Source organism: Miscanthus floridulus, chromosome 7 (assembly GCF_019320115.1).
Source record: "Miscanthus floridulus cultivar M001 chromosome 7, ASM1932011v1, whole genome shotgun sequence".
Taxonomy (NCBI): Eukaryota; Viridiplantae; Streptophyta; class Magnoliopsida; order Poales; family Poaceae; genus Miscanthus; species Miscanthus floridulus.
In genome coordinates this window covers 3,708,801-3,724,671 of record NC_089586.1, presented here as the reverse complement: position 1 = coordinate 3,724,671, position 15,871 = coordinate 3,708,801, and the positions used below count along the sequence as shown (strand labels likewise).

General features: G+C 47.1%; 1 protein-coding gene and 1 pseudogene across 3 annotated transcripts; both read right to left on the bottom strand.

Annotated features, from left to right (window-relative positions):
• Positions 1-8,238: 8,238 nt before the first annotated feature.
• On the bottom strand, positions 8,239-12,838 carry LOC136462376 (glucan endo-1,3-beta-glucosidase 6-like). Of its 3 annotated transcripts, none has more exons than XM_066461482.1 (3): positions 12,241-12,838; positions 11,758-12,156; positions 8,239-9,781 (listed from the first exon to the last, which is right to left on the bottom strand). In XM_066461482.1, the coding sequence occupies exons 2-3, from the start codon at positions 12,105-12,107 to the stop codon at positions 8,662-8,664; spliced, it is 1,470 nt and encodes a 489-aa protein (XP_066317579.1). In that variant the 5' UTR covers positions 12,108-12,156; positions 12,241-12,838; the 3' UTR covers positions 8,239-8,661. The 3 variants fall into 3 exon arrangements, with proteins under 3 accessions (XP_066317579.1, XP_066317577.1, XP_066317578.1); XM_066461481.1 differs by having other exon boundaries at positions 8,240-9,781; positions 11,758-12,161; XM_066461480.1 differs by having other exon boundaries at positions 11,758-12,838.
• A 989-nt stretch (positions 12,839-13,827) lies between these two features.
• LOC136462375 (3-ketoacyl-CoA synthase 5-like) lies at positions 13,828-14,511 on the bottom strand (annotated as a pseudogene).
• Between the last annotated feature and the right edge of the window lie 1,360 nt (positions 14,512-15,871).

Sequence of the window (15,871 nt, the reverse complement as noted above, 5' to 3'; positions counted from 1 at the left end):
AGCAGCCCCTTCTCGGCGAAGGCATCCAACACCTCTTCATCTATGTTGGAAGGCCTCCAGCTCGACATCGCACCTTGGATTTGCGGACAAATCTGTGAGTTTTTTTCTCTCCCTTGCTTTACCCTCCTCTCTCCTAGAAACCACCACAGCGCACGAACGGACTTGTTGAAAAGGAGGAAGGAGAAGAGGCAGCAGTTCGAGAAAGGCGAAAGAATGGGAGGAAAACCCTCTCCATTCCCCCTATTTAAGGTAGAGAGGCATGTGGTGGGACACGCCCTGGCTGATAAGACGCGCCCTGCCCGACGAAATGTCGCTTGGTTAACGGGATGTGGCCTGGGCAGGACCCACCACTACCACAACCCGGGTGCGAGAAACAAGGCGCAACCACACGCAAATACCCCTCCACCTTCCCCAGAAGGGTCTAGAGGAGCCCACCAACGGGATTTCCATCAAGGAGAGACCAACGGGTCACCTAGGTCGATCACATGGCCCAAGTGGCTGTCGAGAGACAAGTAAGGAGTAGTGGGATGCCCCATGCGGACTATGCCAACTTCGTCACGAACGACGGACATGGATCCCATTCGGACATATCTGATAGGAGCTCCCTAGACCCATCACTCGAGTCATCAAGGTAACTTTACCAAACCCCTTTTTTATTTTCTAGTGTATGATGATTCATCCATCCTTTCTTATGCATGCATTCATACATTCATCCCATACATCCAAGCATTGCATATGCAATTGATGCATCACAACGCTTCACGTTGCGTCACAAAGCGGTAGTCGCCTCATTCGATATGAGCAATGACCGACCGAGGTTCGAAGGCTGGCCCGCAAAGGGCTTGACTCCACCTCACGTCAAACAGAGCTAGGGGAGAAAATGTAGATGAGCCCCAGCGGCCCTCGCCCGATCCGCTCTGAAGCAGACAGGGTCATCTCAACCTCCTTGTTTGATCCTGACCTCGAGCCATGCCACAGAATCTCTATTGAGGGGAGGCCAATGGGCCACCTAAGTCGGTCTCTGGAATGGCTCAGGCATCTACTAAGAGGCAGGTTAAGGAGCAGTGCAATGCCACATGAGGGCTATGCCGACCCCGTTACGAATGATGGATCCGGATTCCACTCGGACGTGCCCGTTATTAAGCTCGTCGAGCGCGTCGCTCGAGCTATCAAGGCAATCGATGTTAGCTCAACCCCTCCGGTTGCGGAAACCGTGGATGGGGTAACGCACGAAACTAGACCAACCCCTCGGTTGTGCCCGACACTTGGGTTGGCGCTCCCCGTCTCATCCAACGACAACCCACAATCTTACATCCACCGGGTGTGCTCGCAAAACGAGTATAAACAGACCCTTCACGACTTCACCAAAGTCCCAAAAGGGCTTGGGGGCTTCTATCGGGTTCATAAACTTGGGGTCCCCAATGGACCCACTTCCTTACAAAAACTCAGCCCAGTAGATGGCGTAGCAACAACACTCGCCTCCCAGGCCGGCCCATATACATAATGATAGGCCGGGACAATGATCCGGTCCCCGACCAGAAGCCCTGGCCAAGGTGGGGGCGAGGTCCGACTCCGACCTCCTTTTCCGACCAGGGATACGCCGGACCTCTGCTCACGGTTTCTTCCCCGACCAACGCGGTTGGGACCAACTAGGGACGATCGACCGGGGAAGCCCACTCGGTGAGGGCCCATGGATCAGGCAGAGCAGATAAGGAAAGGCGCTCAAGTCAACTGCAATACCGATGATCGTACTCTACCATGCCCTGTGCACCTTCAGGACGGTGCCATCAGGCCATGCCAGACGAGCACTATGCAACCTTCCAGGCATGTCAGAGTACAAACAGTATTGTAGGTGCCGACATTTGCCGTACCAGGCGAACACGGTAGAGCCTGCCACATGCGTGTGACATAAATAGTATTGTGGGCGCCGACGACCGTCTCGTACCCGACAGTGTGGGCAACAAGACTATGTAGCACACGTATCCATTCTCTCTTTCTCTGACTTGTAAGGCCATCCCCTTCAAGTAGAAAAGGGGATGCGCTCTCTCCTCTCGAGAGGAGGTTCTCTGGCTCTCCTCAAAAAAGAGAACTCAAATAGCTCAATAGCTCTAGAACTCTAAAGCTACACAGAGCATACGCTCCAACACTTAGCGCACGTTAGAGCCCCCGTCACTCTCGACCCTTCGGTTTAGAGTTCGACCGGGCCTTTAGCACCCTCTTCTTATTCCTACTCGTTTGTAACTCCACAGCAAACTTCGAGCACCTGGGCTCAGGAATAAAGTCACCGACCGACTAAAACTGGACGTAGGGCACGTTGCCTGAACCAGTATAAATTCTGTGTCATTGAGTGCTAGGCCATATCCGATCACAACGCACGGTAAAACTACAAATATTTACTTGTTGATCACTTTTCGCACCGACACCGAGGATAATTACCTTGATATTTGTATATACTTTTCTGTGGGGCAATTTGCTTACCAACATACAATGCTTTAGTTTGCAAGTATTTCCACAGTATAAATTTGCAATTATTATTGCTTGCAAAGTTTACATGTATAGAATGCATGCCATTATTTTCTTGGCTAGTTTGCTTGATTTATGAATTGAGCTTGCAATATGTTGATCTGCTTTCCTTTTGCTGGTGAGTGGTAACAATGGTTCTTGTAAAAATTTCTGCTGGTATTATAGTTTTCCCATTTTACCTATAAATAGATTATGTTGTTTCAGTTAGTTTTTAAATTATTACAGTAAACATGGTTCATTCTTTCATGTCCATGCTTTCGGGCACTTTTATAGATTCTGTGCTTTGCTGTTTTTTTATATATAAATTAGAAACACTGATTTGTTGAGCTAAATCGGGGAACCCAGACCTCTGCAGTTAGGGAGTTGATATCTACGGTTGTGTGGAGTGGTATCTGATTTAGGAAAGTTGAGATAACGCGGCTACTTTAGTAATTCAATTTGAATTAGATCGTTACGGATTTGTTTATGGGTGACAATGGGTACTGATCGCAGGAGCAGCTCGAAGGCGGGCGGTGTATGTGCACCTGCAGGTTGTAGGTATGTGTGCATTTTGGTTAGTGGGATCATAAAGGCCACAATGTTTGTGCGGCATATATGCCTACTGTGGTATTTGTAGTGTATGATCTTTGTGTTGTATGGATGGAACAAATGGACTGTGAATTATTGGTTGAATGTATGAAGTTCTGAAGGTTGTCTAACTGTTAGTAGGATGAACAAGGCTGATTTGTTGTTGCATGTATAAGGATGTAATGTCAACCTTATGTTTTGTAAACAATTCCGGATTGCAGTTGTGCTATGTTAGGTAATTCAACTGTTAGGTAATTGTAAGTGTTAGGATGTAACTGTTAGGTATTTGCAGTTGTTGACTGTATAAGGGTATGTGCACCTGTAATTTGTTTAACTGTGAATTGCAGATTGTAAATGTGTTGTAAACAACCTTATGCGCATTGTGGTTTGACGCCATTATATGAAAACCACTTGTTATTGACGTCAATAATCAGTTTGAATTTAAAATTATGAAATCAGCCATTTTAAACCTGCTGGGAATGGCTGACGGCTGGAATTGGCTGGCTGGGCTGACTGGTCCAGCCTCAGCTCCAGACAACCGATTCAGGGCTGCCGAACAGGCCGCTTCTTCCTTTGTGTGCTCCTGGTCGGCGTTGCACTTGCTGAGCAGCCGCCGTGCCGCCACAACTTCTGCTGCCGCCGGCCGGGCAACAAGCAGTAGTAGTGTAGTTGCAGCCTTTGCTATGTGCTGTTGTGTGTGACTTCAGTACAGGTCTAGATCGAAGTATCGAACTGACCTTCGTGTTCGTGTGCTTGCTCTTGAATTGGCCGGACGCCTCTGCACGAATTTGGATCGAATTTGACGCGTCTCCATCTGTCCGCTGCGCAGGTCTGGATCGAAAAAAGAACTCGGCGCGTCGCCATCGCCCATCGGACAAACACACACACATGCGAGCAGGAGAAGCCGCCGTTGTCGAAAACGACCGGGAAACAGAACGTATAAACTCCGGGACAGCCACATGGGTGACGGTCTCCTAATAAATCCGGATTCCGAAACGACAGCAACCACCAACCAGCGAAGCCCCCTTGTCTTTGTCTTCGTCTCCATCACACAGCTGAACAAATTGCAGGGCTTTGTACGGCTAAGCTACGGCTGATCTCCTCCCTCTCTCGTTAAATGTTTGGTGTCATGATTTACGTGTCGATAACTTTGACTCGATTTATATTAAAATATATGTAATATTTCTATCTCTAAATAAATTTATTAAAAAACTAAATTCAAATATCTATCCAATAATTCATAAATATTAATATTTTTAATATATATTTAGTCAAAGATGTTTATCGGGAAACGCACATTTAGGACCAGGTGAACAACCGGTTCAGTTTGACAGCTTCATTTCAATACTTTGTTATTATAACTAGGTAGCGTGTCTATACGTTGCTACGGGATAACTAACAATTTATACTAAAAAGGGGCTATTGCGTTCTTGCCCCTAGTTTGAATCCCAATTGTGATTTTACCCCCATTTTCTTCCACTTTGTGTTTTTACCCCTGCTTTTCCAAAATGAAGGTTCCGTTTACCCCTACTCCGTGAACAGCAGGTAACGGTGTTAAAAAAGTTAACAGATGACAAGTTTGCCCTTCCGAATATTGCGTTTTTGCCCCTATTTCAAACCACAATTGTGATTTTACCCCTACTTTCTTGCACTTTGTGTTTTTACCCCTACTTTTCCAAAACGAAGGCTCCGTTTACCCCAATTCTTAACTCAGTTATCTACATCCGGATCAAAGCAACTAAAAATTAACAAAAGGCCTGTAAAAGACAAACTTACCCCTTATCTCTCGGTCGTCTCTCTCAGGGTCGTCCCTCTCAACGCTAGCAGGTAACGGGCGGCTGGGTGCGGCGGCGGTGGCGGCGAAAGGGCAGCGTCGGGCCGTCGAGCGGGCGCGTGCGGCCAGGTGGAGGAAGCGGTGCGGGCACGCGCGGCTTAGCCTAACATGGGCGCGTAGCTAGGCACGCGGCTCTGCTTGGCGCGGGCACACGTAGCTAGGCACGCGGCTCTGCTTGGCGCGGGCGAGCGTCTCGTGGAAGCAGTCGACCATGCTGCTTGGTCGCACCCATGGTCGGCTGCTTTCACGAGACGTGCGCCCGTGACGTCGGCCAAGCCGCGCGCGCCTACGCCAAGCAGAGCCACGTGCCTGGCTGCGCGCGCCCGCGCCAAGTAGAGCCGCGTGCCTGGCTGCGCGCCCATGTCAGGCTAAGTCGCATGCGCCCACGCCGCTTCCTCCGCCTGGCCGCACGCGCCCGCTCGTCGCGCCCGCCCGACGGCCCGACGCTGCCCTTCCGCCGCCGCACCCAGCCGCCCGCTGCCTGCTAGCGTTGAGAGGGACGACCCTGAGAGAGACGACCGAGAGATAAGGGGTAAGTTTGTATTTTCACAGGCCTTTTGTTAATTTTTAGTTGCTTTGATCCGGATGTAGATAACTGAGTTAAGAATTGGGGTAAATGGAGCCTTCGTTTTGGAAAAGTAGGGGTAAAAACACAAAGTGGAAGAAAGTGGGGGTAAAATCACAATTGTGGTTTGAAATAGGGGCAAAAACGCAATATTCGGAAAGGCAAAGTTGTCATCTGTTAACTTTTTTAACACCGTTACCTGCTGTTCACGGAGTAGGGGTAAACGGAGCCTTCGTTTTGGAAAAGCAGGGGTAAAAACACAAAGTGGAAGAAAATGGGGGTAAAATCACAATTGAGGTTCAAAATAGGGGCAAGAACGCAATAGCCCCTACTAAAAACGTACGGATCGTATGATAAGATAACAATACTATAAAAATTAAATACCAACGTTAAAGTGACATTTAATCTAAAAAAGCAAAGTTTATGAATTTAACACAGTCATGGAGTGCGTGGAGTTGCAGGCTCACAAACTCTACTTTATAGACCTTTCTGTGATGCGGCTAAGATAATGTTTTATATTGGCAGGAAGAAATCTTCGATATCCATTTCTTTGATTGTAATCAATTTGGCCTCGTTCGCGTGCCCTTAAACCCTGTTTGATCCGCTTATTTTTTTCATCCGGAATATTGTTTTTCTCTCACAAATTCATCCAGTATTCCTCCAAACCATTCAGATTCCTCCAGAATTCAGACAAGCGAATCGCAAAGCTACTAAAAACTCTAACCGTGCCCTCACCTCAAACATTGTCCAGATAAATGGGTTACAATGAAAGAAATGGATATCGAAGAATTCTTTCTGCTGATATAAAATATCATCTTAGCCATATCACGAAAAAAGTTTATACAGTAGAGTTTGTGAGCCTGCGACGCCGCGCTCTCCAAAATATTCGTTTAGGAAATTACAGAAGGGTTACCAGTCTCACCATGTATAACCTGCACATCTTTTATTTGGCACCGCTGATGTTCTCAAGGAGTAGCCACTTTTTAATTTTAGGTCTGCATGCTGCAAACACTAAAATTAAGGACCAACCTCATTGAATCGTCTTGCTTGATCTTTGCCAATTGTCTTGCTTGAGCTTTGCGAACCAATTATACCATTGGCAAAGACTAACACATAAAGAGATAGAAGTTGCAAGAATAAAGCTAGGTGGCCTACTATGCACCTAGCCTAAATTTAATACCGTTCAAATTATGAACAATACCATATGAATTGTTGTAACCGACATGTTAACTCCATCATGCAGTACACCTAAGTATTGAATGTGCACATGCATAGTTTTTTTTATCATAGAATATATTTTTGTCTTATGAGACAACATAATTTTTTTCTAAGTGATAGTAGAGAGCCCCAAAATATTAGACAGAAACTCTCATTTTACTATCTCTGCATCTGCTAAAAATTTAACTGAAGTTTAATTAATCCATAGAATAATTTGGATTGTGCCTTTTGTACTGCCCCAACAATTCTTTTACCAAGCATGATTATTGTTTCTATGGATGATTATTATTTCTTTCCATGCATGATTATTGTTTTCTTCCATGCATGTGACCTCAGGTGATCGATTTGTTTCTTTCAAAGCAAGCGGGGATCGCAGGGATGACAGTTTTTTTTCTATCGCGCGGGGTATTGCACGGCCGGAAGGGAGGAGCGACCAAAAAAAAGTCGCACCAAAAGAGGTTGGCCAATTTGAATTATGTGTTAATTCTCTTTCCTTTTGGTCGTTGCCATGTATGCTGGTGCATGCAAACATGCATTGTGTATATAGATAGCACAATAATTTTTTACTTCCTATTTTACCATGATTCCTCTATCACATGACAGACAATATTCAATCAAGGAGAATAACATGTGGGAGATATCGTGGGATCGTAGGCATGAGCAGACTGGTTCGTTGGAACCGTATCCATGTGAGGGGGCTGGCCAGCCCAGCCAGCCCGCCCGCCCCAGCCAGCGAATGTTGGTGCCATGAGGCCACTTGCGCATGTAATGTGTACTGCAAATTGACTTCTCGGAGTACGAGATGCTCCCGGCCTGCATTTTTATTATTATGAGATGTTTGGTTCTACGGATTAAATTTTAATTCATGTCACATCGGATATTCGGATGCTAATTAGGAAAACTAAACATGAGTTAATTATAAAACTAATTACACAGATAGAGACTAATTTATGAGACAAATTTATTAAGCCTAATTAACCCATCATTAGCATATATTTACTGTAGCACCATATTGTCAAATCATGGACTAATTAGACTTAAAAGTTTCGTCTCGCAAATTAATCATAATCTGTATAATTAGTTATTTTTTTAGTCTATATTTAATACTCCATGCATATGTCCAAACATCCGATGAGACATGGACTAAAATTCAGTCTAAGAAACTAAACAGGCCCTTAATTAATGGTTCAGCAAAGGGCTGCGACCTGTAACCTGGACACCATGAAATATCTACGGCCCGTTCGGCCGGGACTGAAACGATCGTATACGATCGTAGATTATTACTGCTGGCTGGTTTAGTGTGAAAGAAAAATATTGTTCTGGCTAGAAATTTACGATCGTTTACGACCAAGCGAACAGCCTCCTGGGTGTTTTCCTGTTCCTGGTCATTCAAGGTGCAGTACCACCCCAAAGGCCCAGATCTGAAAGACTGAATCTGTCTCTGACCTGGCGGTGCTTGGTGGCCCCCTTGCCCATTTGAGTGACCACATCACACTTCACCCAACAAGAATGCATGTGAAAACATGTGTGAAGCGCTGAACAGAATTGCCCTCCATGTTGATTCCATGCTGAAGCAGAACCAAACTCTTTTCTGGTCATGAAAGCTTCTGAAGATTATGACAGCATAATGTGGAAGATGGATCACAAATATGCTGCTGAGAAACCTGAACTCACCGAAGTTGCAGAGGTTCAATAGCAATGCCCACACCCTGCTAGCCAGTGGATGGCTCAATGCATCATTCATTGCTACCACAACGGAACTGATGAATCAAAGCTAACCCTAACAATAATCAAGCATGCCCGAAACCGCAGTGTGCGATTTCCTTGCCAAAGAGAAGAAAAAGGGTTATCTAGGAAAGAGTTTCTAAATGAATGATACTGACAACATACATCTAATATCCTCAAGCTGTCAGATCGTTTATGCTCTCATTGTCATCTCTCACGAAACCTGCATCTAAGAGAAGGACAGGAATAGCTGGAGAAGCACAAGCAGGAGGATCAAGAGGAGGTTGTTTCCATGCCCCTGCAGCCTCCATGAGAAGGCGGAGTCAACCTCGATCATGATCCCGAACCTGCATGTCCCAGTGCTGGGGTCTTGGCCTGTGGTCGTCGCGAGGTTCTGAAACCCACAGGCCACATCATCTTGGTCATTCTTCTGGAAGTAGTTGTTGAATGCATATGAAATGTTGCCGCGGGTGTCCAGCATCCCACATGATGTCTTGTAGCCAAGGCTGGTGCATTCTGCCATGGAACATGCATAACCCACGTTGTCTGCAAGCTTTGGGTCGTTGAGGCTCACAGAAGGCTTCAGTACACACCACTTCTTTTCAAGGTACTTCACACCCCTTGCTCTCACAAGACCGCCTGAATTTGATGTCCCGACATTCAGCTGGTACTTTGGCAAGCCATCATAAGTAAAGATCCCCCAGTGCCGCTCAAAATTTCCTGGCTGTATGCTCTTCTCGTCCTCATCGATTAGACTGAACAAGTAAGCATCAACAGGTCCAGGCCGCATCGGTGTTCCTCGCCCAGAAGCAATATGGCTCATGAAGCCTTGGTTGAAGCGCTGAGCCAGCTGAGCATTGGCGTTCCTGTCCCCGTCAGTCGGCCATCCAATCTCCCCGACAATGACTGGGAGGTTTTCAAAACCATTCTTTTTCAGAGCCCATATAAGTGTGTCATGGTTCGCGTCGAACATGTTAGTATAAGTGAAGGAGCCATCAACGATGGGCGATGAGGCTCCCTCAAAGAAGGCATAGTCCACAGGGAAGTTTGGATCAATGTAGAGGCTTATGAAAGGGTAAATGTTGACAGTGAAAGCTCCACCATTGTCGCTCAGAAATTTTACTATAGTGAGCATCAGATCATGAATATCTGTCCGGAAGTCCCCATCAGAAGGCTTGGAGGTTGACGAGGTATAGACATCAGCGTTGAGAGGGCATGTGACTTTGACTTGATTGCCCAAACCGGCTTTTATAAGTGCACCTTGTATGTTTCTGATGGCAGGAAAAGTTGTTTGCAGAAAGCTTCCATTGTATGTCTCCAAGAAAGGTTCATTCCCAACTGCAACATACCTAACAATGCAATAGGGCAAATAAAGAGGTGAGGCCACAGCATCATGCAGATGGTTGACTGAGTTAACATCAACAACACACCACTGGCACAACAAACAATGAAGTTGTCTGTGAGATTCAGAACATGAAGCAAAGTACTATCTTGAATATTCATATTTCATTTACTGCATGACGTGCAAATGGAAGTGTCATGCCGTGCATGCAAGTTGCTCAAATGGCATGCTGATGCATATTCCCACAACTCATAAAGCAGGCAGTGAACATTAGAGGTAAAATTAAAGATGCCTTATTCCGATTAAACGAAAGTTTGACTGGTACTGCGTTACGTAAAATTGCAACAGAGTACTTAACAATCATGGCAGAACTTCATGCAACAGAAGTGTTAAAACAGCATTTCCGGAACAACGTGTGTATATGGAGGCTCAAAATACAAGATATGAAAGCTTGGTACGTGTCTGTTCTCTGTAACTGCTGGAAAAGAGTATCAATGAATTGATAAGCTATCAGTCACGGAAGGTAAGAAATAAGGAAGTGACCATTGCGGCTGTTACATGTTCTGCTTACTGTTTTAGTGATTAAGAAAATAAAGCTTTGCATTAGTATACGATGAGCTGGTGTTAGATGCGTAGAAAATTTTCAAGGCACAAGGCATTTAGCTTTAGTGGTCTATGTATTTTAAAAGGCACTGGCAGTTTGGTAGTCAAATGGTGGATGCAAGTGCGAGCAATAATTTATAAATAAATATAGAGAAGGGCAACAAAAATATCTAGTTAGGATTAATTTGCTACGCAAATTGAGGTACAGATGGTTAGACATACTCTTGACGTTAAAAATCAACTACGTTCATTTAAAAAAGAGTTTTCCTTCTATAACTAGACATGGTGTTCAAAATTTCTTTGAAAACTGAACCTTCCAACTTCTATAGTAGTACCATGTGGATAGGCCATCCACCTATCAAGCATTTCACACAATACAGTGGGAAAAGAAATAAGAGGCATAAAGAAGTGACACGATAAAGGCCTGAGGTAAACTAACTAAATTATACAAGTGGGGACAACTATGCTCCATTCAAATAAGGAACACAAATAAACTGGACCAGCCAAAATGGATGTATTTCCTCCAGCATAAGGTCCACGTCTTTAAAGCATATTGAGAAGTCACTGAATGCTCCTGAGTGCCTTCATGGATCAAGTTCATTTCAATGCATTCCTTCCAAACAAAAATTATGTTTTCTGAGACACAAAAGGAACATCTGAAACCTAGTAGTAAAAAATGATTGGCACTTCGACAGCTAAAATCTTTATTCAAAATGTAACTCATAAATCTGGCCATGGTCACATGATTTCTAGTGCAGCCAAGCACCACTACAGCTGCAGTGCTCGGTGAAAACTTATAAGATATTGCAGATTTCCATATAACAAAGAAGCATGATTCACAAGCACAACAGAGCTATCAGCAAAGTAGATTCTTCAAAATGGTGCAGGCATTGATTTGGTGGTGCGTGCACAGATTAATGAAATGCAAAACTTCCAAATTGGGGATGGAACAAATACGCTAGCCGTTTCTCGCATACAAACAGCGACAGAAGCGCCCAAGCAGGTGTGCAAAGCACAACATGCGCAACCAGAAACGGCAACCGTCCTGTCCAAAGTCCAAACTACAGCATGCGCACAAATGTACTAAATGAGCCACGAAGAATGCCGACCGCTTGTCGAGAATGATGATGCATAACTACTTTCCAAGTCAAACATTTAATCAGCCATGTGCTTCAATCATTAGCCATCAATCAAGACAAAACGAGGGTAGCATGAAAATCATCGTATTTCCCCAATATTCTAGGCTCAGAGCTCACCGTCATCAAAACTGAGATTCCACAGTACAATTAACACTAGCTACCACTACCAAGCATCAGTACCATGAGTGAGCTGAACAGCACCAACGGTAACCAGAAGCAACACTGACGCAGAAGCAAATACCTGATGCTGACGCCGTCGTTGAGGTAGCTGGAGACGTTGGTGTCTACCCACTTCTCTGCGGCCTTCATGCTGGTGGCCATCGTCGACAGCATGTCGTTCGGGATGCCGACCATCACCTCCAACCCGCTCTTCTTGAGGGCTTTCATGGTGCCCTCCTCGGCGTCGAACAGCTTGACCTTCTGGAACCCATTGTCCTTGAGCATCCGCACCACCGTTTCCGGCGGCAGCGGGTGGCTCGCCTGCGTGCCCCAGTTCGCCCCTATGGCGCCGACGCCGGCCGCCGAGAAGCCCAGCCAACAAACCAACACCGCAGCCGCCACCGCCGCTCCATCGCCGGACCGGGAACCCATGGAAGGATTACTCCAGCTCCAAATCGCGGGGCAATTTGGGTGGATTGCTCTGCTCTGCACCAAGAACTCCCCAAGTTCAGATCTTGGAGCCGGAAAGATAAAGAAGGGATAGTGGAAACCGGCGAGAGCAAACCTCCAAGAACAGTTTCAGAAATCTTTTTCTTGAGCTCACGAAACCTCAGGGGGGAAGAAAAGTTGAAACCTCTGCTGGAAAGGACAAGGGCTATATAAAGGCTCTAAGAGGCCAGCCAGATTTTCCCAACAACTTGAGAATTTGTGAACTACTAGAGCCCCAAAAGCCAAAGCTCAAAATATTTTGGGAATAAATGAACTCCACCTACAGTGGACCATGAGAGGGGATTTCCTGTGATTGCAAAATGCAAACGCTCACATGATAAACACCTCAGTCAGGGGAGCATTGATGGCATGCAAGCCCTCAGGTGTGAGTTGGGTGACGAGGACGGCAAGGTGTAGATAGCGTAGTAGCAATAAAGAAGGCTGCCAAAGATATCCCCCAAAACAGGCGATCCCCCAAAACAGGCAGTGGGGATAAACAGGATGAGCTTTCTTGGTTGATTTGAAAGGGTGAAAAAGATAGCAGGAAAAGGATTTGATTTTGAGCCAAGGATTGAACAGATAGGTGTTTGATCTACTCTAGCATACTCCGAGAGCCTCGGCCCTCAGGAGCTGCTCACTGAGCTGTGAACTCGCACACTGCAGCTGCAAGGAGTGACAGCACTGCCAAGCAGTGATGAAAATGCGCTGTAACAGACTCAAGATTGAGGGGGAAGAATGATGCTCTGCAAGGCTTAAATAAATGGAAAAGGAAAAAGATTCCTCACTGAGCATGGCAAACCAAAGATATTTGCACTGTTCCTTGCAGAAAGAGAGAATGGGATTTAAAAGCTCACGAAAAAGATAATAATAAAAGTACTAAAAGAAAAGGGGCAGCATAGCAATATTCCTCACTGCTCTCCGCTTTATTAAAAAAAGGCTCTCAATATTGCATCGGTAATCCGCCCAGTGCGTGCTAAAAAGGGGCTTTTATATTTTTACTATTATTAAGGTTGACGTTTATCCGATTATCACTCTTAATTTGGCACTTATAATTTTACCAGATGAGAGAACTTTGAGTTCTTAATTTATCATATTTGCGCATATAGCACGCCACGCTAGCCCGACAAGTTGGCGCCCAGTTAGCATAGGCACACGAAATGTCCTTGCTGCTCCTGACTTGCTCCTCTCTCTCCATCTCTGACAACAGGGTCCTGCAGCTCCCTCTCGCTGCCAGGTGGGCCCCACTCGTCAGCTTCGCCTTCCACCTCCGACAGCTCGGCCCCATGCTGCTACCCAACTGCCTGTTCCGCATGGGCGGCGGTGTCGTGCTACTGTCCACTTCCCGCGGCACTGGGCAGCCGGCCGTGACAAGCTCCCGTCGATAGGCACGCACGCGCCTTTCCCAGACGGGCACTGTCCACGGCGAAGGAACATGAAGCAGCGGAGGTGGACGAGCTCGCCCGCGGCCATGGCCGCCCGCTCCGCCACGGTCGGGCTCGCCCGCGGCCATGGAGAGCCGCGCTGCCAGGGCCGAGCTGTCGGGGATGGAGCTTCGCGAGAGAGGAAACGAACGGGACGCGACAGATTAGGCGCGGTTTCATTACCTTACCTACGTGTACGTACACAAGGATCTCAGATCGATACCATACAGATCAGGCGTCGGCTAGTGCTTGAGCACCTCGGGGATGTCCACGGGATAGCGGCTGATGCTCTCCGCCCAGGGTCTCTCGGCGGTGCACGGCGATGCGATGCACTCCCACGCCGCGCTGTTGCACTTGAACCCGGAGCCGAAGCCGATCATCCACACGCGGTCGTCGCGGCGCATGCGGCCCTTGGCCTCGATGTACGCCAGCTCGTACCACACCGAGCTGCTGGACGTGTTGCCGAACCGGTGCAGCGCCATGCGCGACGCCTCCACGTCCTGGTCCGATAGGCCCAGGCTGCGCTGCAGCTCGTCGATGACCGCGCGCCCGCCCACGTGGATGCAGAAGTGCTCGAACGCCGTGCGGAAGTCGGGGAGGTACGGCTTCACGTGCCGGTTCAGCACGCGCCACGCGATGAAGGACAGCGCGAACAGGAGCTGCTCCGACGCCGGCAGCACCAACGGGCCGATGGCCGTGATGTTGGCCTTGAGCGCGTCGCCCGCGATGGTCATCAGGTCCTTGGACAGGTTGATCCCACGGTGGCCCTCACCGTCCTCCTCCTGGAACACGCACCGGTACGCGCTGTCCTGGGCGCCCGTCAGCGTGCGCACCACGCGGGCGAGCCGGAACCCGGCCTAGGCGCGGGAACTGGACAGCAGCACGGCGACGCCGCCCATGCGGAACAGGCAGTTGGGCAGCAGCATGGGGCCGAGCTGTCGGTGGAAGACAAAGCTGACGAGTGGGGCCCACCTGACAGTGAGAGGGAGCTGCAGGACCCGGTTGTCAGAGATGGAGAGAGAGGAGCAAGTCAGGGACAGCAATGACATTTCGCGTGCCTATGCTGACTAGGCGCTAACGTGTCGAGCTGGCGTGGCGTGCCACATGCGCAAATGTGGTAAATTAAGAACTCAAAGTTCTCTCATATGGTAAAATTGTAAGTGCCAAACTAAGAGTGATAATTTGATGAGCGTCAATCCTAATAATGATAAAAATATAAAAGCCCCCTAAAAAGCCTACAATGTTTTTGTTCGCACATGCCGCTGCTGCTGTCGGTTTTTTATATTTTTTCTTTTGCTTGTCTCTTTGCTACAGCTCACATTTGGTTCTGGGACCATTAAAATAACCAGACTTTGCTAAACTCTGTCAGCAAACCAATTAGGAGTCGCAGGCAAACAAGGTGGCGAGGACAGCAGTGCGCTGATGGTGACAGTAACCCGTTGGTACGTCACCTCGTTGGCTCCACGTCAGCAGCATGGACCGAAGGGCTGACCACGCTCAACGCGGGACCCACGCTGAGGACGCCTCAATAGGGGGCCCAGAGGACAGTGACGGAGAGGATGATGCGCGCGGTTGGTACGCAGCCTGTTCGGCTGAGATTACACTGTCGTAAACGATCGGAAAGCCGAAACAGTATTTTTCTTAAACGTCAAATAAGTCAGTAATACTTTTTTATGATCCAACGACGAATAAGTCTAGCCAAACATACAGACCGATGATTATTTTGGTAGCGTTGATAGTTGGTACTGTCAACTGTGGGCTGTGGTTGGTGTTTGCCTGTTTGGGATGCTAGGAGATGAATCAATGAACTCAGGTAGGGCAACAGAGATTTTGTTGGTTCATCGGGCTCTTCCAGAGGACCAAAGTTGCATGGCAAACTTGTTCGCTTGTTTGATAATTCGTATTTTTTGGCTTATCTTTTTAGCCGGAACAATATTTTTTCTCTTACAACAAATCAGCCAGAACAATGTTTTTAACTTGTTTTTTCAGCGAAGCGAACGGAGCCAAAGAATGGCGAGTTTTTAACACAGTAGAAGTGTGAGTCATTGTTTTAGCTGGAAGAAAAGATGATGGAAAAACAGATAAAATGAAAAGTTGTAGATAACTAAATACAAGCCCCTACAGCAAGAGAAAGAAGAACGACGGGCTTGGCTTGGCCGCGCAAAAAATATCACTACACATAAAAAAATTCCTAGCTCAGAGCAGTCGAGCCTAAGACAAAATTTTAATTTTGTTATTTAAAACTTGTGGGTGGTCTCCGATCAAGCCAGGACTTAACCCGAAATG